The sequence below is a fragment of the Anopheles stephensi genome, chromosome 2 (assembly GCF_013141755.1).
Source record: "Anopheles stephensi strain Indian chromosome 2, UCI_ANSTEP_V1.0, whole genome shotgun sequence".
NCBI classification, from domain to species: Eukaryota; Metazoa; Arthropoda; class Insecta; order Diptera; family Culicidae; genus Anopheles; species Anopheles stephensi.
In genome coordinates, this window is record NC_050202.1 from 68,888,909 (window position 1) to 68,914,285 (window position 25,377).

Below are 25,377 nucleotides of genomic sequence, written 5' to 3' on the forward strand. Positions count from 1 at the left end.
TGGTTTTGGAAAATCCCGCCCATTGTTCGAGGGCACAACAAGGACCAGAAATTAATTACGTCTCATTATGTTGTATTACGGCTCATTCAACGAACTCAAGACATTGGAAAATATAACTTATCTAGAGCCTATATTTTACAACGCAGTTGAATATATTTGAAATACAAGTTTGGATTTTGTTGATAGCATTTAATTCAACACTTTTCCATACGATTTTTTAAAGATATCAGAAAAGCTATTTAAAACACAGATTTTTAGCAATTCAATTAGGAAGTCTGGAGTATATTAATGTTTTAAACAAATCATCCTAGACAACAAAGTTCTAAGTCCTGCTTGAGAAGGGTTTTGAAGCCAATTATTGTTCAATTATCGTAGTCATTATCCAATCAGTCAATCAGGACGTCCATGACTCTGGTTTTTTGAAAAATTTATACTAAACGGTTTTCTTGAAGATAAAATAGGTTGATACCTCCCGTTGGAACTTTAAAAAGTAGTTTTATCTTCCCAATCTTCACGAACACCCACGACTTGCAAAGGTTCTGTTATTAGCTTAATTTGCTCGAGTTAACTTGTTTCGTCCATTAAGCATCATGATAGCTGCAAAAGATTAATTGAATCCATTTGTGCTTATGCACTGCATACGACCAGGTTCTTGTGCTCCGATTATTCTGCCCAATGTTCGCCTAACCACGCTTCTCTTTATCCCGTCCGCTTTTCCGCAGGAATGGAACGATTACAAGCTCAAATGGAACCCAGATGATTACGGTGGAGTGGACACCCTGCACGTCCCTTCCGAACACATTTGGCTGCCAGATATAGTGTTGTATAATAAGTAAGTGTCGATTTGTTGCTTTTACGCGGGAAGGGCAAAGAAAGCGGTCCGGTGAATCAGGGTGATGATTTATGAGGTTCGGTCGGTCACCGCAGGTCAGTGACAGGTAAGTTCCGGGCACTTGGTGCAACCGGTGTAAAATCGGTTCAACCCCGGTTCTACGAACTGGCTGGTTGACTCTTTCGAGTGCCCACTCCAAAGCAAAGTCCCGATTTGGCCTGCCTGTGACACTGACAAACCGACCAGGATGGGTCATCCCACGGATGGGTTGAGCTCTTCACCACAGCTTCTCCCATGAGCGTCATGAATTTCACGGCATTTTCCCTCATTTTGTGCGCTTTCTCTCTTACCCTTTCTCACTTGCAACCCCGGCTGGATGGCACTCTAGTGCGGACGGTAACTATGAGGTGACAATAATGACAAAAGCAATTTTACATCATACGGGTAAAGTAGTATGGAAACCACCTGCCATTTATAAATCATTTTGTGAAATCGATGTTGAGTATTTTCCATTTGATGAGCAAACATGTTTTATGAAATTCGGATCCTGGACGTACGACGGTTACATGGTGAGTGGATTTGGGACGAGATAACCTTTCACACTTCAAACGCTTATCCCCGAAACATGTTCTCCCCCTCCCCGTGCGCAGGTCGATCTTCGGCACCTCCAGCAGACACCGGACTCAGACAACATCGACATCGGTATCGATCTGCAAGATTACTATATATCAGTTGAATGGGACATTATGAAGGTGCCTGCCGTTAGGAATGAAAAATTTTATAGTTGTTGTGAAGAACCATATCCGGATATTATATTTAACATAACGTTAAGGCGAAAGACACTTTTCTACACCGTAAACTTAATCATACCTTGCGTTGGGATATCGTTCCTTTCCGTGCTAGTGTTTTATTTGCCGAGTGACTCAGGCGAAAAGATATCATTATGTATAAGTATTCTGCTGTCGCTGACCGTGTTTTTTCTACTGCTTGCCGAAATCATTCCGCCGACGTCGCTCACGGTACCGCTGCTCGGCAAGTATCTGCTGTTCACCATGATGCTCGTCACACTGTCGGTCGTCGTGACGATTGCCGTGCTGAACGTCAACTTTCGGTAAGCATCGAATAGTGCACAACTTGAAGTTTGGCGTGCCTATTACACGTTACACGTCATCCTATCCTTTCCCAATACTCTCAGGTCACCCGTGACGCACCGGATGGCACCGTGGGTGCATCGCGTTTTTATAGAGCTACTGCCTAAGGTTCTGTGTATAGAGCGGCCAAAGAAGGAAGATGAACCATCGGACAACGACGACCAGACGCCGACGGACGTGCTGACGGACGTGTTCCAGGTACCGCCCGATGTGGAGAAGTACGTCGGCTTCTGCGGGAAGGAGTACGCCACGGACTTCGATATACCCGGTAAGGATCGCGCGATCAAGGCGCCATAGGCGATGCTCCATATTGATGTGCTTTCTGGGTATATTTGGGTAATCTCTCCACCACAGCACTGCCTCCCTCACGGTTCGATGTGGCCGCCTCGGGTGGCGTTGGGCCGTGCTTTGGAGAGCCTCCACTACCTGCACTGCCACTGCCGGGCGGGGATGACGATCTGTTCAGTCCGACCGGCAACGGGGACATGAGTCCGACGTGTTGCGGCGATCTAAGCCCAACCTTCGAAAAGCCGTTACTACGCGAGATGGAGAAAACCATCGAAGCGTCCCGGTTTGTTGCTCAGCATGTTAGGAATAAGGACAAGTTTGAAAGTGTAAGTATTGCCCACAGTGCAGGATCAACGCTCATACTGTAATTCGATATGGTACGTGTTTCCTCCCCCCTTCATTTGTTCCATCTGCAGATAGAGGAAGACTGGAAGTATGTGGCGCTGGTACTGGATCGTCTGTTTCTGTGGATATTTACGATAGCGTGCGTTCTCGGCACCTGTCTCATTATTCTGCAGGCGCCCAGCCTCTACGACAACACGCAACCGATCGATGCAATGTACTCGAAGATTGCCAAGAAGAAGATGGAGCTGCTCAAAATGGGCAGCGAGAATGTATAGCATCCGCCCGGGTTCGCATCCGCCGTTTGGAAGTACATTCTGAACTGGATGCGAACCCTGGTCAACGAGGATGACCACTAAACGCCAATCAAGTCGCGTACCCATCATCACCAGACAGCAAACAACGAAATGGAACATACATACACACACAATCACAGTGGACACAGGCACCGTGGCACTGTCTGCCTACTCTGTCTGTCCCACTGCATACTTCCGTTTGATACGTTCCCGTGTTCACGTAAGTCACCCATTTGTTTGTACGGTCCCACAGGGAAAGGCCTCGCTCGGGCGGGCCAATACCTGACTCTCAACAGTTTGCCTCTGTCAACCAGTTATTGCATTTGAAGCATCGCACTAATCAGCACAAGTATCTCACCAGTCTCTCAGAGTGAAGGCACTCCAGCGCCTCGCATTGCCCCCTTTTAGTACACGGCAAAGGATGGGCGAACGACGTTCCTATCATCTTGATTACTCCTGATACGTTTTTTTTTTTCGTATGTTTGTTTTTCGGTTCGGATCTTCTCTGCCAAACCTCAAACAGCATGTTTGCGAAACCATGCAAGTGTCAATAACAATCAAATTAAGGTTAATGTAAGGGATGGCAGCAACGAGGAAAAGAAACTGCTCCCCCGTTACACGTAAGTCTAGACGAGCATTCACTGACTTCGCGCCGTTTAGCGTACTAAGCAAACCCGTACTGTGGCTATTCGATTAAAGCGGCACCCGGCCGGACACAAAAACCACGAATAGTATGCTGTTCCCTTCGATTCTGGGAAGCTGCTTAGCACCGGAAACCGCGTTGCACTAGCAAAACATAAAAACTCGCGAACTCCATCGGCATTGTTCGAACGGAGATGTAAAGACAAAAGCAAACCCCGTACTTAACGAATGCTTCACACTTCAAATCAAGATAAAATGGCTGCGTAGCAGCCCGAAAGCAAGGACCGCTGCACCGGTAGAGTCCGCGTAGCAAGCAAGGAGATTAATTAGGGTTAAAGCCACGTTTATGGGTGGCGATTGCCTGCCGTATCTACGATATCTATGCAGCAGCATAGTAATCTTCGGAAGAGCAAGAAAGCATAAACAAACAGAAGTAGCGCACGAGCGATTTGTTATAGTTAAATTTTTTGATAGCACTTCTCAATTTCTCCCACCGTTACATCGTTGGTTTCGAGCGATATACGAGAATGTTCGACGAATGCAAGGCACGCGTTAGGCTTCAAGGTTTTCCTCCTAGCGTTGTTTTTTTTTCTTTTCCTGACCTGCTTTGCACAAACCCAAATTAGGTTTTACCGTTGCTTGAAACATGAATTGTGCATAAAATGAGGAATTAAGAATAGCGCACGACAAGCACAATCACGGGATGTGTCATACGTTTAAGAAGGTTTTTTACTGGTTTTAGCTAATTAAATAACACGTTTGTGTGCAACATGTTGCACGTCGCCCACGAGTTGGTGTAGACCGTTCAGTTCACGACCGTAGTTCTATTAAGCCGTTATGAGACATTTCGTTGATTTTTCGTTTACGAGCATTAGTTTGATGTTTGGAAGTGCACTGGAAGCAAGCTTCGTATGCTAGCGGAAGCTGTCAACTACTAGCACCATATGCATCTTATATCGCCCCAAACCGGGACACAGTTTTACGTTACTAATAGTAGTGATTTTAACTCGACTGTTTGAAGAGAGGTGTCAAAGTGAAGCGATAACAAGCGCCCCGATGTCATCGCAACGTCAGGCGCAAACAGAGGTCGTGGTAGATATAATATGTTTAAAGAAAAACAAAAAATAATGAAAACAATCAGCATGAATTGGTCTGATAATGAAGTGTCTTAACTACAGGAAATTCTACCAAAATTCCCGATTATATAACGTGAAGCAGACGATCCTATCGAGCGCCGAAACACACACACACGCATCGCACGATCGTTCACCGTGTACGATTACGGAACACGCCAAGCGAATGTAGCGTGCCAGCCCTGTAAGAACAGCGTTCAGGTTGGGACGTCGGATAGCAAATGAAACTTGCTGCATTCTGGAGGGTTGATTTGCGTGTGTGTGAGTGTGTGTTTAAATGAGAAGCAATTGTGTCATGCAGACCTTCGTCAAGGGTAGCTTTTTTATAAAGGAAGAACCCGTTTTCCATCACATTAAACTAGTAGCGACGGCAATGCACGGGCGGACGCAGAGTTGCATTCCGAAGCGTAATGTGGCGCGTCAGTAGTGGTAAAGTGAATGTCAACCAGCGCCATTTCTAACTAATTGAGTGAAATAATCAAAATTACACACACACACACACACAGTTAAACAGAACCGGATCCATGGATTCAGTTTTAGGGAAGGCGTGGCGTGTGGAAATTCCTTCGACGAACACACACACACGATCACGAACACGAATACACGGATGAGGGAAAGAATAACAAAGTTAATACATCCTACTGATACTGTTAGATAAACATTTTTTTACTAAGCAACACCTAGCTAAGTCGATTAATGTACTATAAAACAAACAAACAAAAACTCAAACAAACAACAAAAAGTATCGCTATAGACGAGTGTGTATGTATTTTATATTCATCGTGAAAGGGGAATAAGGAGCGATAATGTAGAGGCCGAGGTACGTTTTGTTATTAGTGCTGCACACTGAAGCAAAGAGAAAAAAACCCGCACCAGAACGTGCGAACATGTATACATAGGTGGGGTTGGGTATATGGAGTAGGGGTGTGGAGGGTGGTATGGAGGGGTCGTAATAACACATAACACTGCAAAGCGTGTGTGGGTCGGGGTACGGGAATTAATTTTTCGTACAAAAACCAAAAAAAAATTACAACCTAAATGTATCTGTAGTTAGAATTTGTATCAGCCGCAATCAGTCGACGTGCGCGGACAAACAAAAAAACAAGGACTCATCAAAAGGTTGGTGAAACGTAACAAACAGCACAACAGGATCAAAACCCGGATGCACCCTGGGCCGTATCGTCGGCAGCAAAAAAAAAAAAAAATGGGGAAAAAATGCTCCGCGATCTCATGCGCGCAACAACATTAACATACAAAAAAACATACATTAGTATTAGCAAAAAGGGCAGTTAGTAGCTGATAAAGTAAGCTAATTTTGAGAGAGCGAGAGAGGGATAGCTGTTATGGCGAGCCGGGCTTTCGCTGCGTCATTTCGATAAATAATAGGTACTGGGATGTACCGAGTCACCTCACCCATACACATCGAAGCGATTAGTGTGCGAGACAACTCGGCTCTAGGGGGCATCGGATTAAACAACCTGTGGACGGTTCGTGAATCTTTTAACCAAACACTGCTGCAAACCAGGCAAACCCCTATTGCGACCGGTTCGGCGAAGGTGTGTTACACTTATGCCGGTGTTGTTGCATTTGCAGAGCTCAACGAAACAAAGCAGAACGTAAACAGTAAACACTTTTCATAGTTAACAAAACCAGATAAGCAACTTAGTCCATAGCACTACCGTAACTACAAATGGTCTCAAAGTTGGCTGCTTCTACTTCATTGTGTGATGAACAATTCGTTACTTGGTTAATGGTACAACAGAAAAAAAGAAACAACATTTTGAACAGTCAGGGACATTGAGAAACTAGTGACATAGCTGTCAAAAAAACCGCAATTATTTCTAGCACATTGGAAAAGTTGCACTTTCGGTGCCGCTATTATTAACAATCTATATTTTATTAAAAATTTTCTATTTTTTCCTTTGTATCTTTAACTAACGTTTTGGTTCATTTTCTAATCTTCCTTACAGAGATTTCATTCCATACTACATGCTACGAAATCTACGACTCACTGTTGTTATATCTTGAACCGGATATTGTTTCAAACAAGAAAACAATCATGATCTAAGAAACAATGTATCTTATTGTTTTTATTTAACTTCAAACCACAAAGTGTACTAAAAAAATGTAAAATATTTTTTTCGGAAACATCATCAAGTATCGAGCAGACACTCTCTGTAAATAGTGTGTTATCATGCAATTTTTGCAACAACAAAAAACTGTAATACATCAAATGTTGCACCAACTGGAACAAACTCGTACCGGGGTTTTATATTACATCCATAACAAATGTACATGATTTTGATATAAAAGCAAATTTACACCATTTTGTTGCCCGCAAACACACTACTTTAGCAAGCACACGCTCACACATGTAGCTCACATCTATCGCGTATCTAAAAAGGAAACAAACATCAGACAAAAAGGCCGAAATATTTCCTTTTTACTAAACCTTAAAAGCAAAACCACAAACCATAATACCACGAGTGAAAGCGTTAAATGAAACATGCGAATGAAGTGAAAACGCAAAAATGATGCCAGAACCTTTCTACTAATGCCAGACTGTTGTAGTTGCCGTGCTATTTAACGAGTAATTGCTATTAAAACATAACAAACAAAGAAAACAAACAAAACAAACTCACTAATCCTATAACTAACTATGGTGGAGCGTAAAGCAAAGAGAACAAAATTAAACCGGAAACGGCAGCGTTACTTAGAACAACAAAACTTCTCAAACAACAACTCATTCATAATTCAACTCACGAGGAAAACTTCACATTACACATAAACACAAGAACATGAAAAAACACACACGCACACGTGCACACTCAGACACAGCAACATTAACACAAAAATGTGCTCAAAGTTAACATGTATAATAAAGAAAATAAAACAAAGTAAAGCATTTAAACTAATAAAACATAAATCCGACAAAAAAAAAGCAAACGGAAGGAATGAACAAAGCAAACAGCTAGAATCTTACGAATCGATGCATAACACGTCAGATGCGAACGGTGGCAACGGTGGTGGCTATTCCTAAGGCTATTAGATAGAATTTAGTAAAAAAAAAAAAACAAACAACACTTGCAGAAAGAGAAAACAAAACACGATGTTACAAAAAAAAGTATCTAATTTTCTACCGAATGCTAAAAGGAATGTGATGGGCGGCGGATGTTTAAACACCGTCCTTCGAACTTCGACAAAGTTGAGGCCATAAATAGCTGTGGGTTGGTTTTAACTAAATTTCGGTTGGATATTGTTGTGAGCAAGTTGGCCAAATAGTTATTGTTACTGTTTTTGATTACTGTGCTGAGTTTCTCAACCGAGGGCTACAGTGGTCGGCATATATTAAATGTGTTATCTGTTTTGTTTCTTGTTCTGTTAAGATCTATTTGCAATTTATTAGATAAAGAAATCTTGAAGCTATTATACGTGGAATGCTTATAGTTTACCATTAAGTATTTTCTGTTTTATTAAATTAATCAGTAGATAACTCAAAAACGTTGTGCCAAAACGTCCTTTTTCTAGGCTGATGTTCATAAGTTTTGATTTTGGCTCAACATAACAACACACCTTTAGAAGATTAATTTAGATAACCTAATCAAACACTGTTGTTCATTTATATCATGTGCATTGCAATCAACAGACAGAAGTCATTTGTAAAATATTAATCGTTCTTAACTGAAACGCACTTCGCTCAAAGTGGAAAAAAGGCCTCGGACTGTGCATAAAAAAAACAGCAAAACTCGAATTTTGTTTGTAGAGAAGCAAGCACAACGTATCACAACTCATCGCGATGGTGTAAAACTAAGCTAGCGCAAAACAGAACGAAATAATAAGATCATCTTTAATTATCCCTTCCGAATGTCACTGCACATCCAAGATGTCCCTTTCGCAAGCGAAACAATTAAAGAGAAACCCATCCCGTGCTAAACGCAACTCCATCTTGCAGTATTCGAGACCGAAAGCGAGACAATTTGTGCTAACCAGTGTGAATGTGCGTAACGAAAACCGAAAACCCACAAATGATAATCTCTAATCGTGATTCCCCGTGTATTGCATAAGCGAAACGTCGTAAACTTTTGAACATTATGGCATGACCCTGATTTCAAATCGAGTGTCTTCCAGTCACGTGTCGTGCATTTGGCTAACGAAAATAATAAGAAAACAGCAACCGAGTAAGTGAATAAACTGAGTGCGAAATGCGGGTGTGCGTGCGTATGTTTTCGAGTGGAGTGGAGTGTATGTAGTGTATGAGTGCTGAGCAGTGGGAAATGATAGAGCGATTGAAGGATGGTAGCAAAGGTGACAGGTAGGAACTCATCAGGAACTTCTCCAAGTGGTAGGATTGCACCTAACAGCAGCAGCAACAGCAGTCATAAGTGGATAAGTTGAGGAATTGAACAGAAATGGCCCTTCATAAAACATTAAGCCCAAGAGGGCTCTCGTCACAACAAGCGCATGTACGAAGAATTGTAGTTGGTAAATAATGAATCAATAATACCGGATTAAATTTGTTTTAACTTCTCCTCAATTGCTATCATCGAATGGTGACTTGAGAGAAGCGAGCTTTACAACTCTTAACATTTAATGGGAAAAAAGACCAATTTAATTCTCCAAACCAGCCATCTGTTTCTAGGAAAGTTGATTTGATTCTAGTTCAATTAATCCTCCGCTTAAAAGTCTTATCAGGAAACTGGTGGGGACAGGAAATGATCGCTGGTATCGGTTTTTTTTCTATTTTAAACTACTCTCCGGAACGGAATCACCAACCAATTCCACTGGTTCATAAAGAGTAGCTTCTTATTATCGCACTGGAACAATTGGAATATATTTAACAAAAAAAGGGGGCGGAAAGCAATTCGATCAGCAACGAAAACCTTTTGTCTAAAATGAGATTTTCCAAACCACTTCGCTCCAGCTGGAACCCATTTAACAGTGCCTGAGCACCCGCGAACGGCAACAGGAAAGGAAATTGGAAAACGAAGCGAATCGTCGCCGCTGTCGTCCTTGTCGTCGATTTTAATTTCCGACACCCGGACTCGGCCTGGATAACAGCCCAGCCCAGATTCCTGTGGTAAATAGCCTAGCCGGAAACCCTGGAAAGATACATCCTGAATAAATACCTGCCGTTTTGTTTTTTTCTTTAGTAGTGTGTTCTCTTTATCTGGGCCTCTATCTTTCCGGTGGGGGTAGTCCAGCTTTCATCCATTTGTGCTTGCAGATTCTGCATAATCTGATTCTACGGGGTGTGTGTGTGTGTGGTCAATGTCACCAGTTTCATGTCTGTGTCAGCTTCTAGGCGGCAGTGACAAGGATTGAAGCATGATCGGTGTATATAAGGGCTGTATCCGGTATAGCTTACAGGATGCAACCGATTATCCTTTACACTACACGAATAATCGTCCATCTGGACATTGCGAGGTGGATTTTAAGGTGGACATACATAGCCTCAAGAGGATGTAAAAATAATTCGAAACTATGAAAAAATGGTTCTTTTCATAAAGCAATGCTGAGCGCTTTTAATGCTTTTCATCATCACAAGTGGTCTCCATTTTTGATGCGCATTCATCTACAAAATTATGACAAATCACTCAGTTGTACTCTTGCGCCAAATACAGCTGAAAAATTGTGCTTCCAGAAATCCTTAAATTCACGCGCAAAAAAAGCAAGTATTGAGCAGTACAAGCTCTGAACCCTTCTTCCAGTGTTGTTCGTTCCCATTTCTTTTGTAGAGACGTCCGTAGAGACGAGAAAAATCTCCGCCCCGAAACAGCGAAACTGAACCGAACGGAAGTATTTCCCAACGAATTTATTGCTTTTCCTCCCACCGAACGTGGAACGTGACGTGGCCTGGCACAGCGTACACCGAAAGCACACGGGAACGCAAGTGAGCCGTTACTTGCCTTGTTTGGCTATGGCACCCGAATACCGATCGTACACCAAAATCATCAACATCAATTCTGAACCTCCCATTCTTGCTTGGGGGAAAAAAAATCTCGCGCGCACCCTGGATGCTATTCGGTTTGCTCTCGCTTTGTCGAACCGGGTGAAGTTTGTTTTCTTGGCTGCTGTCACAGCCACAGCTCACGATGCGGCTCCATCCGTACGCCATCCATTTCCGGGCGGCTAAAGTTATACGTTCGACAATGATGTTTACTGACAGCAGCGAACTACCGCACCGAACACTTTCTTTACGCGATGACGTGATGCATCGAACAATTCTTCAACAACCGTGGGGTGGATCGGATGGGTGGTACGGGCCAAATGTGTGCCATGCCAAGAGGTGTTGTAAGAGTTCGGCTCGTTGAAATCATCTCACGCGAGTGAGCCAAATTCAATCACACACATGCACATAGCAAAAAACGATTGGCGTACACACTCGATGGTTCAATCGGCTGAAAGCAGGCGTTCGCGAAATAACATGGACATTGGACGTCCACTTGGCACAATTTCGTTCGTTCAATTTCATGCTTCCACTTCGAATGTCCGAGATGTCCGGAGCACCACCAAGAAAAAAAGTACTTAGACTTCAGAAGCGTACTGATACGATGCTAATGTTACAGTCGCCGGCAATCGTTCACAACGGTGCTTAATGAAACGCATGAAACGAAAATAATAAAATCTTGAGCGTACGGCACAGATTGTACCCGAGCCGGAGATAAGTTGTACGATTTTTATCTTTACTGTTTACGCTCACCATTAGCCCGGAAGGCCTTTCATCTTTTGTCGGGAGCCTTTGCCGGTGGTGAAACAAAATAAAAAGGGAAAACTCGCATAACCCAGACGCCCAGATTTACGTACGATCGTGTATTTATTTTCTTTTACTGGTCACCACTTCAATCTTTTGCAATCCAATTTGCTTGCTCGCAATACCGCCGGACGTTCCCGGTTTCCGACACTCGTTTCCGCCTTCATTTTTCTTCTTGACTCCCTTTCTTTTTTGGTTCGCCCAGCATTCGCACTGCAGCAGTGGAAGCGGGTGGGATGCAATTTTATGCTCAAACAATTCGACAAAACTCCCTTGTCACACCGTAACCTGGCCCAGCGACCCCCTATTTCGAATGAGTGTTTTCCGAACGATTTCGTTCATATTCTCGGTCCCCGGGAAATGGGGATACTTCGTCAATTGGAATGGAACAGCATTCATCCGCATAGAAAACGGGGCACCGGACGTCAATGGGGTTCGGTGTACCGTGTCAAAATTGAGGTTAATTAACCGGCACGGAGGGTTTTCCCTGTTTTCCTAGCCGGGTTTTTTGCGAAGGACGAACTGAGCTGGATGCGATTTTGGAGAGCGTTTTTTATTTTTTTTTTCAATAGGATTTTTTGTACAATCAGAAGTTTTACACGGGTTGTCGGGGTATTTATTTCATCATTAAAACTGTGCATATGGTTAATTAAATTATGAATCGCATTGCACATTTTTAGAATAAGTTTTTTCTCAAAAAAAAAATTGTGTACCCAACTAAACTTGAATGCTGCATGCCCTTGTGACTGTTGGAGAGGCATCACTAACCACTTGCAGCCATCAGAGCACCACAAAACCATTCAGCCAATGAAATCACTCAATCAACCGCTACCACAAAATTAAAACAAAATACTACTCCTCCTCCAATGTGTTAACCGGAGGATCAAAATGCTAAAGCATACTCTTCACCTAACCGCAAGGCTCCATTCTGCTAAGAGTTTAATATTCGTGCATTCACTCGATGGTGAAGTGCAGCGTAAGCAAACACATTAAATTTAACGAAACAAAAGCAAATAATAAATCTGAAATTCGAAGGTTGTTTCATCTAGTACTGTAAAAAAACGCAGCTTACCAGGCAAGAGTAAAAATAAGGCAACGTCAAGAAGTCTATAGACAAATGTTAATGTCCTATAAACAGTGCATAGTAACCCGTAAAATAAGGTGTGTGAAGTGTAAATTTTCCCAGTAAGATTTACAACACTAAAAAAAAAACCCATCACACCAACATGCACAACCACCTGTACATAGTTACTATCGCTAGCCGGTGTTTTAGTGGTGGTGGGCGAAAGAAAAACAAAAGAAAAGGGTAAGAAAACCAAAACCAAAAATCAAATCGTTTACTGCATCAACAATCAACTCATGACAAATAATCACTAGAATGCAATGCATCTTCCTTTCGCCACACCACCGTGTCCGACACGGTGCTTTACGTTGTGCACCAAACCCCGTTTTGGGCATTGGGGTTGGGTCTGTTTTTTTTTTAGGGGATTGTTTTAACGTCACCTTACGCATCGCACCGCAAAGCTAGAAGCACCTTTCTTGGCCTGCCTGTTGATTAGACAATCGCTTAGAAAGTAAACCTGCAACCGGCAGGAGTCAGCTCCAGGGAAGGGATGCCGAAATATGCGGTCACTGCAGAGGAAGAAAGCAAGTACAAGCCAAACATTCCAAACATTCAGCATGAAAAAAGACACTCGTTCACTGTTTTGTGTTTCCACATCCCGTTCGTGCTTGATCGTACAGCATCGAACACACTCATACCCGGCAAAATTGCAAAAGAAAAAAAGAATACGTAGCAAACACTGCGACGAAACGTTGTACAAATTGTGTGTGAGAGACGAATTGTTTAAAATTTAACTTGAAACATGATGAACAAACTGATAAAGCAAAACATAAACAAAAACAAACGAAAACTAAAAGAGTCCGTAATTCCTGAGCATTGCGAGACGAGAATGGCTTTTGCGTAACGTTCTCTGTCACCGTCATCCTTGCAGCAGAAATGCTACTTTTATTACGAAAACAAAAAACAACCTTCATCAGTGAAAACTCATGTGCGCCAAGATGTAGCTATGATTATCTACTTTTGTATGGAAGGTGTAACGTAACGCTAGTGTTGCTACTTTTGTATGGAAGGTGTAACGTAACGCTAGTGTTGCTAGCAACCGAAACATCTAACCAGTGAGCCAATTGTAAAATGATAAAGCCAACTTAACTTATTCTTCGACGGTGCCCCAATAACGAGAGCGGAGATCGACGGCGCACTGCTAGAACTAGTCCAATTCTACTTCTTGCCCAAAAAAAAAGAAAAACCACATAACCACACCACCACACGTTCTAGAGGTGACAAGCGAGCGAAGGTGAAACATTTCCGTGCTGTACTGCAAGACCGGTTTTTTATATACGTATAGGGTAATCAGTTTTTGTAAGAAAAGCATAAAAACTAAGTAAAACTACCAAAAAATATACAAACTAAAAAGCACGAAGCGAATAACTTAAAGGGCGGCAGGTGGTAGGGGGAGGGCGAGATAAGATAATCGTTCGGCTAACGCGATACAACTGTAGAAACGAAACCAACAACCTAACCACCACAAGCAAACCAAAACTAACACAAGCAACAAAAAAGGAAGGAAAACTTAACCAACAAAAAACAGCAACACAGTAAGAACAGGGGGCGTAACATCTTACTCGCTAACTATGCAAACCAAAAAAAGAAAGAAATGAAAACAACAGCATGAAAGAAAAGGAAAAAAAAAAACAAATACAAACCTAACCTTAGTGATACTCGAAGTGTAGTTATAATCGTAAATTTAAAAAAATCCCAACCAATACATAAACACGGTCTCATTCCCTCTATCGCTCTAAGCATTGCGACTAGTGTCCATTAACATTGAATGTAAATTACGCTCATCCGAGGATCCTCTACAGCATAACATACCACTTTAACCGATCGTCGGCCATCTTTTTTCATACATCGATTCCATCGAATTCCTTCCACCTCTCATCCGCTCATTGCGCTCTTTCCTACTGCTCCCCATCGTCTCATCCCCATACTACCCATAGGTAAGGCAAACAAATAAAATAATACTACTAATAATAAAGAAAACTTTTCGTTCGATTGTAATGATTTTGTTTTGTGAAAAACGTATTTCGTACTTTTCAATTAAATTGATCAAACGAAATTAATTGAAAATGGAAACAAAACATAAACCAGAGCTGTGAATCTTAATCGATGATGTTAATGGTTTTGAAGAAAACCACCCGTACGTGCCCTGGCCTTTTTTGTTGTTGGCGAAACCGCCCACCGCCACCCACTCACCACCTGGGGGATGTTACGGGCCCAATGCTTTGGCCAGAAGGGAAAAGTTCGCCCAGGAATTTTCACAGAAAATTCATCGAAACCAACGAACATTGTGACGTCCATCACGGTGGTGGTGATGGTTGCGGTTGGTCGTGGAACCGATTGGGGGAGGTCAGTGTGTGCGACGGGTTCACGAACACATCTCATTGGATTCTTGAACATAGAGAGTAAATGTAAATATATTTTTTAACGAGAAAGAAGGAAAAAAAAAACGCAACCGCATACGCAAACACGTAAATAAATTTTTATAATTGTTTCCGAACACATAACAGCAACATTATTTATAGTGTGGTAAGTGCTCCAAAACTAACTAACGATAAGCGAAACGCCCCAAAACACTCCGAACGTAACAGCAAATGTGGCGCAACCGAATGGGAACCGTCAGGCGCGTACGTTCAGTGAATAATACGATGCAGGTGACATACACATGTACACATTAGCAGCACACCATGAAACACTAACAGGTAAATTGCAGTAAGGTACAAGTTAAAGGAGCCGAAAGTGAACACTAACAATTCGGAGCAGAGGTGCAGCATGTGTATAGGCAGGAAGGAAGAAAAAAACAGTTAATTATTTATAGACACAATAAACTAATGGCGGTAACTGCGAGCAAACCAGGAGGTGGAAATAAAAAGGATAAAAAGGAATTAGCATATATATACATATAGATATATATATATATATATATATATATATATATATATATATATATATATATATATAGATATATTTAACTGTAAGCAACAACAAACCAAAACATACACACTTTTTACTAAAACTGGGAAGAAAATGAGACAGATGATGAATGAAAGAAAAAAATGAGAAGAACGAGAGAATAAGAGAGAGGAAAAAACAAAAATAAAAACAAACAAAGCAAACTAAACAACAGATAACATTAATAAAACAAAACATGCCACTAATTTATAACTACGCACAACATGGCAAATTCGTATAACAGAAAAAGAAAACAAAAACCAAAACGTAATACGAAATTACGCTACCCCAGAGTCGATGAATTGATTTTAGTATTTAAGCAAAAAACAAAAACACTCATACTGCAAACTGTGTCTGCTACAGTCTACTCAAGAAAAAGAGAGAGAGAGAGAGAGAGAGAGAGAGAGAGAGAGAGAGAGAGAGAGGGAGAACACGAGAATTGAAAAGGAATTTTGCATTCAAACCACATAAAAACGTCTTTGGATGTGTTCTCAACGTGCTGCCAAAAGGAATTTAAGAAGATAAAATACCAAACAATGATAGGGAATGTCTGGACATGAAATCAAACCCAATCGGAACGGCCCAAGAAAGTAGGATGGGAGGATAACAGCAGCAAAATGTTCCGACTCGCATACATAAGCCACTGCTAAGAAAACGATGGGTTTGGTCCGACCATACCCAACAAACCCCTCGGTAGGGGTGCGAAATAATCTCACATATTGCAATTGATAAGTTAAAGTGCACCCGACCGACGATGATCCCGACGGGAAACTCGGCGGCTGGCTAGCATACTGACGAGCCGCGAATTTCCGTTTGTGTGGTGAAAAAGTACTTTTCTTACACGACACATTGAATGGAAAACACGTTGTGATCAAACTACTCATACTTAATGTTACTGTCACATGAAACGAAACCCCGAAATGGGGGAAAATGGGTGAATCGCATCGCCCCCAAAATCACTGAGTGACGGAAAAACACCAGGCACACATACGAGCGGCTGGGAAAAACCCCCCAAAAATGGCAAACTGGAAAAAAGAATTTCCTCGAGATGGTGTGAAGCACTACGCGCGTAGAAAGAAAAACGATCGAAGAGAAATGTCAATCGAAATGAAATGTTGTTACACACACACGCACACACATGCACACACGCAAACAGCATAAACATAATCGCATACAATTACCGTGTATGGGAATACATAAATGATAGAGCAACGGTGGCCAAGAGATGCGCGGAAGTAATTACTGTGCTGCTGTGGAGTCATTTGCGCGAATAGTGGATAGCGCAACAGGGATGTGGAAGGAAGTGAGAGGCTGTGGGTGGGTGGGGTGTAATAATCCTTCTGCAACATCACCTACTACTGTAGCAAAGGATATGCTCAATCGGGTGGGTTGCTTCTACCATTTAACTTGCACATAGACGGCAACAAGCAACAACAGCCCATGGAAAGGTAGTAAACACTCTCACTTATTATGTAACTTTTCACGCCCGCGTTAGATCGACATTCAGGAGCTATGTGTGCGTGCGTGTGTGTTGCGTGTGTTTAGGTGATCGAGCAGGATCGGTCGTTTGATAATGAGTTACAGAAAGAATGAAAAAAAAAAAACAAACAGCAAAGCAAGTAAAGCGGTAACATAAACCACCAGACACACTGACAGAAAAACGACACCCGGCAAAGCATAGTGGCGTGTGTGTGTGAATGAGAAAAAAAACGACGAGAAAACGGAAGCCAGCTGATGTAGGATGTAAAATTTTGGAATTCGGGAATCGTGAAAAGGGGGGTGGCAAAGAATTAATGGAAATGAGGCAGCGCTAACATGAGAAAAAGCTAAAAAAACAACAGCAAAACATGATAAGAAGGTATTAGATTGTATATTATAGAAATTTATTAATATATACATATATAAATAAATGTTACGCGTTATTAATAAATTATAAAAAAATATATGCTACCGGTGTTTAGTGTTTTTTCTTTTTTTTTCTTGTTAAGCTTTTGATACACACACATTTTCCGGCTGAATAGTTTTTTACTGCTTTTGGGTAAGTAGCAGGAGCGATGGTTTTGTGCTTTAGAAGACCCAGACGAACGTGCACCAAGTGGTTCTAGACCAAAATGATTGTGAAATTGATCTATGGTTTTTATTCGGCTGAGAGAAGTTCCTTCAATGAACTGAAAGTCCTTCGAAATAGTCTTTCATCTTCCTCTGTTTCGATATACGTACATTTTTCATCATCTCTGACTCTGACTTCATCATGATCTGACGTGTGATTGGCTCGCACACGCGTTCCTTTTCTACTGAACATGCACACGAGTGTGTGACTGATTAAGAGGCTAATGAGGCCTCAAAGACCCAAACTGACGCCACGGGGTGGAAGGCCGAGGCTGTTGGGTTCCTCCTTTGATTCTCGTAGATTCCATCCACAGCTTGAAAATCTAAAGGAGTGCTCATTCAACATCATTGTACAAAATTGTTGCAAGTTGCTTTAAACCGTGAATTATAAGAGACGACATCTTGTTTATGGGGCGGTCCGGTGGCCGAGGTGACAGCGGCGCCGGTCTTCACACGGCAGGGCCGGGGCTCAAATTCCATCCAGATCGCCTCCCCGTACGTAGGGCTGACTACTTTGCTACGAGTAAAATTAAGTCACAGAAAAGCCAGAAATGGCAGGCCGTGACCTCTCAAGGTTGTAGTGGCAAGAAAGAAGAAGAAGAACCCAATGGTGACGTTGACATGAAACGAATACAAATCACACCAAAGAAAGATTTAATTCCGACGACAAAGTTATCAATATTCACTCCATCTTCCTGCGAAAACACACACAACAAGCAGTTTTTTTCAGGGCTGTCTCGCCGTTACAAAACGTTTTTTATGGACAGAGAGTTTTCCGACCACTTCCACCAAGCAAGCAATAATAGATTTAAATATCACTTTCAATACACCATCCGAAACAGAAGTTGATTGGTTCTAATTATTTTATTGTTACAGATTTCGTCCACTTTCCTCAACCATTCCACTCTCTCCACATACGAGCGAATCTTGATTGCACAGAATTAGATTTCATCGGCGGAAATATGACCATCATACAAATTAACGCCATTACGTACGTTACTACTGGTTTCGGTAACGTGTTCACCCTAACTTTTTATCTGCCCCATTTCAGGTGCAAAACGGTTTACATTTTTCATCCCCTCCCCCAACCCATTCTCCCGCACCCTATTAGGAGTAATAGTTTCAGGAAACTGCTCACACCCATTCACCCCGTTTGGAAAAAAAACAACAGCAGCAACAACAAAAATGCGAACTGTACGCAACGACTACAAAACAACGCAAACAAGCAAGGTTTGTGGGGAAAATGGTGCGTGGAATGGTTGCTTTTTTTGTATGTTGAGCTGTTGCCCCAATACTTTTTTACACCACACGCGACATGTTAATTGCTCCAGAAAGAACGCCGGACAGCCCCGTTATAGAATAGCACCCGTTTGTCACTTTTCTCCTCACCGCTGGTCGAGTGATGCTTGGGGAGAGTTTTTGGACGGGTAACAATCGAAGGTGTACAAATAAACCACAATTAGCACCTTTAAGCGCGACCGTTTCCGTTGTACCGAGCGAGTCATTCTAACGAGCAATCGCACGCTCAAGAAACGACAAAAAAGCATGGGAAGAAAACCGGAAAATTGTTTTAGATTAGCCTATCCGTTTACCGTGCTGGTTGTGGCCGGGTTGTTGCCGCTGGTCGGACAGTCGGGTACGGCAAAGCATATTCCTCGCTCGCTGCTGGACGTTGCCAGAACGGACAGGGTCTTTGTTGAATATTTCATTAGCCCACTAAGTGGCCCCGGTTCGTCGTCGCCGTCGTCGTCGTGGTCTTTACGGTGCAGGGACGTGTAAGGACGTTCGCGCGTTCGCAAGGGATCAAAGTTACGCTTCGAGAAGCACGGTTCGTCTTGGTTGATTTCTCGGTTTTGTGTTGGGCCAGAGTTTCGGTTGTTTGCGGTCGTGTGAATTATATCATCGTACACACGGCGGCCCGCAACTATCCGGTGGCCGATCAGTGCGAAGAGGGTAATAATATTTGCATGGTAAATGTGCCCATTTGTCCCGGCCGGGGCGAGTTGTGTCTTACGATTACCGACTACACCGGCGCTGTTGTGCGTTTACTTTCGCCGTAACAGATGCGGTTGGAGCAGTTGGTTGGCATTTTTATGATGGTGACCGTCGGTCGGACGACACTCATCACATCTGATGACTTTAATAGAACCAGCGCGATAGATCAGCGGCAGCAGCAACCGGTCGACCAGTGGCGGGACACAGAACATGGGAAGGTGCTTTCGAGAAGGAAGCGATTTATCGTGTTTCCGGAAGGTTCCAGCTTTTCCGTACGTATTACATTCAACACATCCTAGTCGGCTGACCCTAATTCGTTACGGAAATCACATTCCACAGGTGGCTGTTTGCATGACGATCGGTTTGTACGGCAATCCAAACTATCAGTTCGTCAGCTGGGCACTCAACTGGGGCATTGCGTACAACTTGCCAAATCAAACGGTTAGCTTCCAGAAAGAGATGACCGAACCGAAGCCGATGGTACAGCGGCGCTTTCGGCGTGATCTCTACCAGAAGCTGGAGGTGATCATGGACAGTATGGGGTACACTGGACGGGACTGTATACTGAGGGCGCTCTGCGAAAGCTCCCAGTACTTCGGTGGCAAGGGGCGCAACATGGTGGCAGAAATGCTGCGGACATTGTTTAGCTATCCGAAGCAGAAGGTGCTTTCGTTCGAGCATGCCGACCACAGGCTGTACGATGAGGCCCACCGGAAGGGCAGAAACATGGCACCGTGCCAATCGCTGTACGGTAACTGTCAGTTCTCGTTACTGGAGCTAGCGCTTGGCAAATATTCTACACCGTACGGATTTATGTGATAAGGTTTTTTGGCGTTGATACTTCCATCGTCGAATATAATAAAGTAAATTTATTTCTTATAAAATGCACACACTTATGTTTCAAACTTTCCGAAAAGAATCAGGTCGAGTAGACTCATTGGACATCCATTTCCGTACCGTGCCCTACAGTCGAGGCTTTCTTCGCGCATCGCATTGCTGTAGTCGTCGGTTAACGCTTCATTTAGTGGAACACTAAACAAAACACGGAAGATGTCCATCGCCATCGAACGTCCTGGAGGAGGCAGCATGTTCTTAGCCTCGCAAATGCTTCTCAGAATGCACTCCTTCATGTGAAAGCCGGTGCTGTAATCAGAGGAAGAGGTTTTACTACCATTTGAATACTGTATGACAGCTCGCTACCTACATTGAGCCAATACTATCCTCCAAATGACTGAACAGTGCTCGCCGGTCCCGATAGTGATGGAAGTCTTCCCAGCTACTGTGATGGCTAATGTTGAACGACTCTCCACTGAGCCACTTGCTGCGTTCGTGTTCTTCTGTGTCTTCATCGTCGAACGTCTGCTTGAGCAGTGATCTCCGGTAGATATCGTAAGGACGTTCGCTCCATCCGAAGTAACTAGACGATCCGTCTTTATAGCCACCCAAATAATGGTTCAATGTGTTCGATGGATATTGGTAGCCGTACGGATTCTGCATGCGATCTTGCGCCCAATAGCCTGATTGGTACTGCTGGTTGTTTGTGTTCCAATCGGCCCGATCTTTACCCCAGCCCGGCGGTACATACGTTCCCGGATGATCTTTGAGATATGTTTTAACTTCCTCCGGTGTTAGCTCTCCCCCGTCATGGTGATGATGATCCTCTTTCTCGGGAGCCTTAGTGGTTGGTGGTGGTGGAGGTTTGGGCTTTTTCGGTTCCGGTGGATACATCGCTATCTTGCCCAGCTTGAGTGCACTCGCATGGTACTTGTAGTCGGGCAGTGGATAGTATAGATCGAGCTCACCAATTGCCACATAGCCGGCAGGACCTCGGAATACCAATCCTTTACCGAAAGAGGACGTTAGCTAGAGAACAGATAGGCGATTAATTCCAGTAGAAAACTATAATTCAATAGCAATTGTGACAAAAGACCTTCGTTATCACATACCAAAATGTTTGCGCCTGGTGGAAACAGCAAAAACCGTTTCTTTCGTGAGAGCCGTTTTACCTCTGAATCCTCCGATTGGTTGTAGGAAGATGAGAGTACACCACTAAGGGAGGCTAGCACAAGAAAAACTATCTTCAATTCCATTATCACAGCAGTGCACAGCAATATTTTAGACGGAAATCAATAAAATCATCTGAATCGCGGTCAGCAACGTCACTAGATACCGACCAGCTGATGAGTGACCCAATCCCAATCTTGCACCTTCAAATACAATCTTTCGTCGGAACGTGACAGTTCGGGTCAGTTCCGTGCATGGTCTGCTGTCGTGCGGACGGGCACATTAACAACCTGGTGCTAACTGGGTGTTAGGCGAAATGGTCCATAAAGTTTGTTGTTAATGCGCTTTTAAGTCTGTTCTAAATTTGATGTTTTGAGTGTTAGAAGTGTGCCACTTCTGATGCTGGAATTGGTGATCGATGATGGTGTGTGAGAAAATAAGAGTACAAAAGAAGATTTATGTGAATAGTTTCCTGGCTTTAAATGGCGTAGAACGATCTGCAACCGATTTTGGTTGCTAATGGTATTGTTACTAATGGTAACCGACTAAGGTATTGTTTGTCGTATAATCAAACTAACTGCAGTAGAGTCCTAAGTAACTAAGCTGACAGATTCCATCCTTATTAAGGAATAAAACAATTGTACTTAAGCAGTCTTAAATCAGTAGTTAAACTTTCTTATAACCGTTTGGTCATAAAAAAAATTTTATTAAACCTAGAGATAATTTTACAACTCGACTTATCGTTTCGAACTCCTAATTACAACTGATTTATCATCGCCCAGCTTGTGCCCTACTGTCGGGAACCCACGATGGTTCCCACGGTTTGGCCACGTTGGCTCTCCACGTGCAGCGGTGTCCTTTTCTGGAGCTGTCTGCGCGTGGCCAGTGTCGCGTTGCTCGGCGTCTTCGTCGTCATCGCTTTGCTCGGTGCATTCTGCTGCGTTGCAGATTCTCGATGCTCGATGCCGTTCTGCGTTGTCGTCTTTTAGCCCATGCTGCGATGTCGTCTTCGATGCGAGATCAGCTTAACTCGGCTACGATGTCTTAACTCCTCCCCTCTTAAGTGACTTTGCCCTCAAAGTCTCGCTGCTGCGTGGAACGAGATAGGTCGGCTGACAAAGGTTTCGAGTTGTTTCGCTTGAGTCATGTCTATTTTTACTGTAGTTCTCTTGAATTGGAAGAATAGAAATATTATACATGCGCATATGCATATTAACGCAAATGTTCCTCCAAATATGTTAAATTTCCATCTCAAGGAGTCGTTTTGTAGGTTGATACTTTTTAGCTTTTCTCTGTGTTCTATTGTGAGGTTTTGTATCAGTTGAAGAGGCGGTCTATGTTTGATTTCGCCTTTGTCAATGTTAATTCCTGTTGTTGACTTAAATGGTTTACCAGGAATGGTGACTTCATTGTTTGAATAAATTTCTCCATTAGCATCGTGTTGTATTATCGAATCGATATAGTCGTATTCGTAGATTTTTGGAGATAGTTTGGGGAACTTTAGCATGTATAGTATATGAGTTTCATTTACTGCAACTTGGGCAGTTGATTGCCTTAGCAATTCTTCCGGTGTGTTGTATTTAATGTTATTCTTTTCAAGGAACTGTTCTATTGAGGTCAGATCCTCAAGGGATAGTAGCTTACTGCTCGGAATCCCGTGTTTAGCTAACAGTATAGCGTCTTCTATGACATCCAATTTTTCTTGTAACATATTTATGTTGGGAAGTAGAATAAGTTTTCGATTTTCTACTTGGTATGACTCATAGCGTTCGTTCTCGATATTTACGACTTGGTTAGCGACATCAGTTATTTGTTTCAGCCTGTCGTTGAAACCTTGGTTGATTATTATTTGTTTGTTGCTTTCTGCTATCAGGGAGTTCATTGTGGAGTTAATGACATGTAGGTCGTCGGCGTCAGGAGTTCCGGCGATCCATTTCCAAACTTTACCTATCGTGTCCCATCGTTTTTGCCTTTTCACAAATGGTTTGATTTTCGCCAAAGTGTCCTGTAGCATGCTAGCTTTTATTCTAATTAAATTGTCGATAGGTTCAGTAAAAATTCCATTTGGACTATCTAGCAATGTTTTCTCTATTGTTTCGTTGATATCGGCTAAATCTATTGGATGAATTGTTCTAATGTACCCAATTTGTACTTTAGCTTTCCCTATCGGTATTATGGCTAATGGATCATTTGTTACATTATGTATCTTAATTTTACTCGATTCTATCGATGAAATAGCGATAAGGATTGTACATATTGAAACGACTATCTCGTTTATTATTTGTTTTCCTCTTTTCGTACGCATATTGATTTGGTTCATAGTCTTTATATTTCTTATCTTTCATCTTTTCATTTTTCTCTTCGAATAGTTTTATAATTTTTTTATCAAGTTTTTCTCTTAATAACGCTCTGTCTCTAAACGACATTTCTTCCGATTGTTCTCCGATATATACGTTTTTGGGGGTCTCTTTCGTAAACGAATGAATGGTGTTGTTGTATTTGTATACAGCCTGTTGCACTAAATTTTTATCTGTGATTTCTGGGTTTAGTGCCTTGATACACCTGCCTATCTCACGAATTGTTGAATGGCATCTTTCGATTTGACCGTTTGTTTCTGAACGATTTACGGGAGTTTTAAAAATAGATATACCTAGATTTTTAATCATTTGCTCTATGACATTTGAAACAAATGTGCATTCGTTATCAATTACGATATGTTTTGGTAAATTCCAATCATATAAAAGTTCTTGCATTACTTCTTTTATATCTGCAATAGATTTTGATTTGATGAATCTTACTTTGAGATATTTGGAAAATTTATCTACTGATGAAAGGTACAGCAAGTTTGAGTTATACGCAAATATGTCAATGTGAACAATTTCACCTGGATATCTGGGGATTGGAGTCTTTATTGGTATAAATTGTTGTGGTTTCCTATCATACTTTTCCATTTTGCAAATTTCGCAATTTTTTACAAATGACTCTATTACTTTTCTCATCGTTGGGAAATAAAATCTTTTAATGCATTGTAATGAATTCTCTTTCGAATTTCTATGTGCAAAATTATGAATGTTTTTAATTTCGTCTAGTTGTTTTTCTTCATTTGTTAAATCTTCAACTTGTATTTGAGAAAATCTACATCGCATTGTTTTCGGATTGAATAAATTTTTATACACTTCTTGAATAAGACCCATAGTTACTTCATCGGTTAGTATACCGTTAATAATGTTAGGATTGAGGAATCTTTTTAGTTTGTCTGTTAAATATTGGTTAGTAAATTCTGGTTCACAAAAAATATGCCTTTTAAATTTTGGAAACGGCGTCATCATTTCATAGGACGAATTGTTAGTTGTTTTAAATATTAGTTGGTTATGAAAAGCGTTAATGGGGGCTTCAGTAGACAGTATATATTCACTGCTATCATCATCAGCGGAATGTTGTGTTGGTGTTAGAGAATTAATTTGGATTCTTGATAGCGCATCCGCTACAACGTTAGTTTTTCCAGGTTTGTAGCGTAACTCATAATTATGTTCCTCGATGAACGCTTTCCATCGTTTTAGTTTCGCATTGTTATTTTTTGGCGACATTGCATATGTTAAAGGTTGGTGATCTGTTAGTATTGTTATTTTTGCACCATATATGTAATTGCGCAAGGAATGTAAAGCCCAAACTATAGCAAGCATTTCCTTCTCGTTGGTAGCATAGTTTTCTTCCGTTTTCGATAATGTTCTGGATATGAACGTTATTGGTTTTTCAATACCA

General features: G+C 42.0%; 3 protein-coding genes across 5 annotated transcripts in view; 2 read left to right on the plus strand and 1 right to left on the minus strand.

The window, feature by feature from the left end:
- The window catches only part of LOC118504509 (acetylcholine receptor subunit alpha-like 1), a 62,363-nt gene extending 48,105 nt beyond the window's left edge, over positions 1-14,258 (plus strand). For 2 of the 3 annotated variants that reach the window (XM_036039039.1, XM_036039040.1), the window contains exons 5-10: positions 723-832; positions 1,221-1,401; positions 1,483-1,943; positions 2,028-2,251; positions 2,338-2,597; positions 2,688-14,258. In XM_036039039.1, coding sequence (XP_035894932.1) covers positions 723-832; positions 1,221-1,401; positions 1,483-1,943; positions 2,028-2,251; positions 2,338-2,597; positions 2,688-2,891 — 1,440 coding nt within the window. In that variant the 3' untranslated portion in view covers positions 2,892-14,258. The remainder of the gene's footprint in view (positions 1-722; positions 833-1,220; positions 1,402-1,482; positions 1,944-2,027; positions 2,252-2,337; positions 2,598-2,687) is intronic. The other variant, XR_004905308.1, reaches the window with a different exon arrangement.
- Positions 14,259-19,119: 4,861 nt separating this feature from the next.
- LOC118504511 lies at positions 19,120-20,430 on the plus strand. The gene is made up of 3 exons (XM_036039043.1): positions 19,120-19,569; positions 19,680-19,883; positions 19,951-20,430. The coding sequence occupies exons 2-3, from the start codon at positions 19,680-19,682 to the stop codon at positions 20,428-20,430; spliced, it is 684 nt and encodes a 227-aa protein (XP_035894936.1). The 5' UTR covers positions 19,120-19,569.
- Positions 20,431-20,504: 74 nt separating this feature from the next.
- LOC118504512 lies at positions 20,505-22,258 on the minus strand. The gene is made up of 3 exons (XM_036039044.1): positions 21,558-22,258; positions 20,816-21,474; positions 20,505-20,754 (listed from the first exon to the last, which is right to left on the minus strand). Exons 1-3 carry the CDS (start codon positions 21,699-21,701, stop codon positions 20,505-20,507), a joined length of 1,053 nt encoding a protein of 350 aa, XP_035894937.1. The 5' UTR covers positions 21,702-22,258.
- Between the last annotated feature and the right edge of the window lie 3,119 nt (positions 22,259-25,377).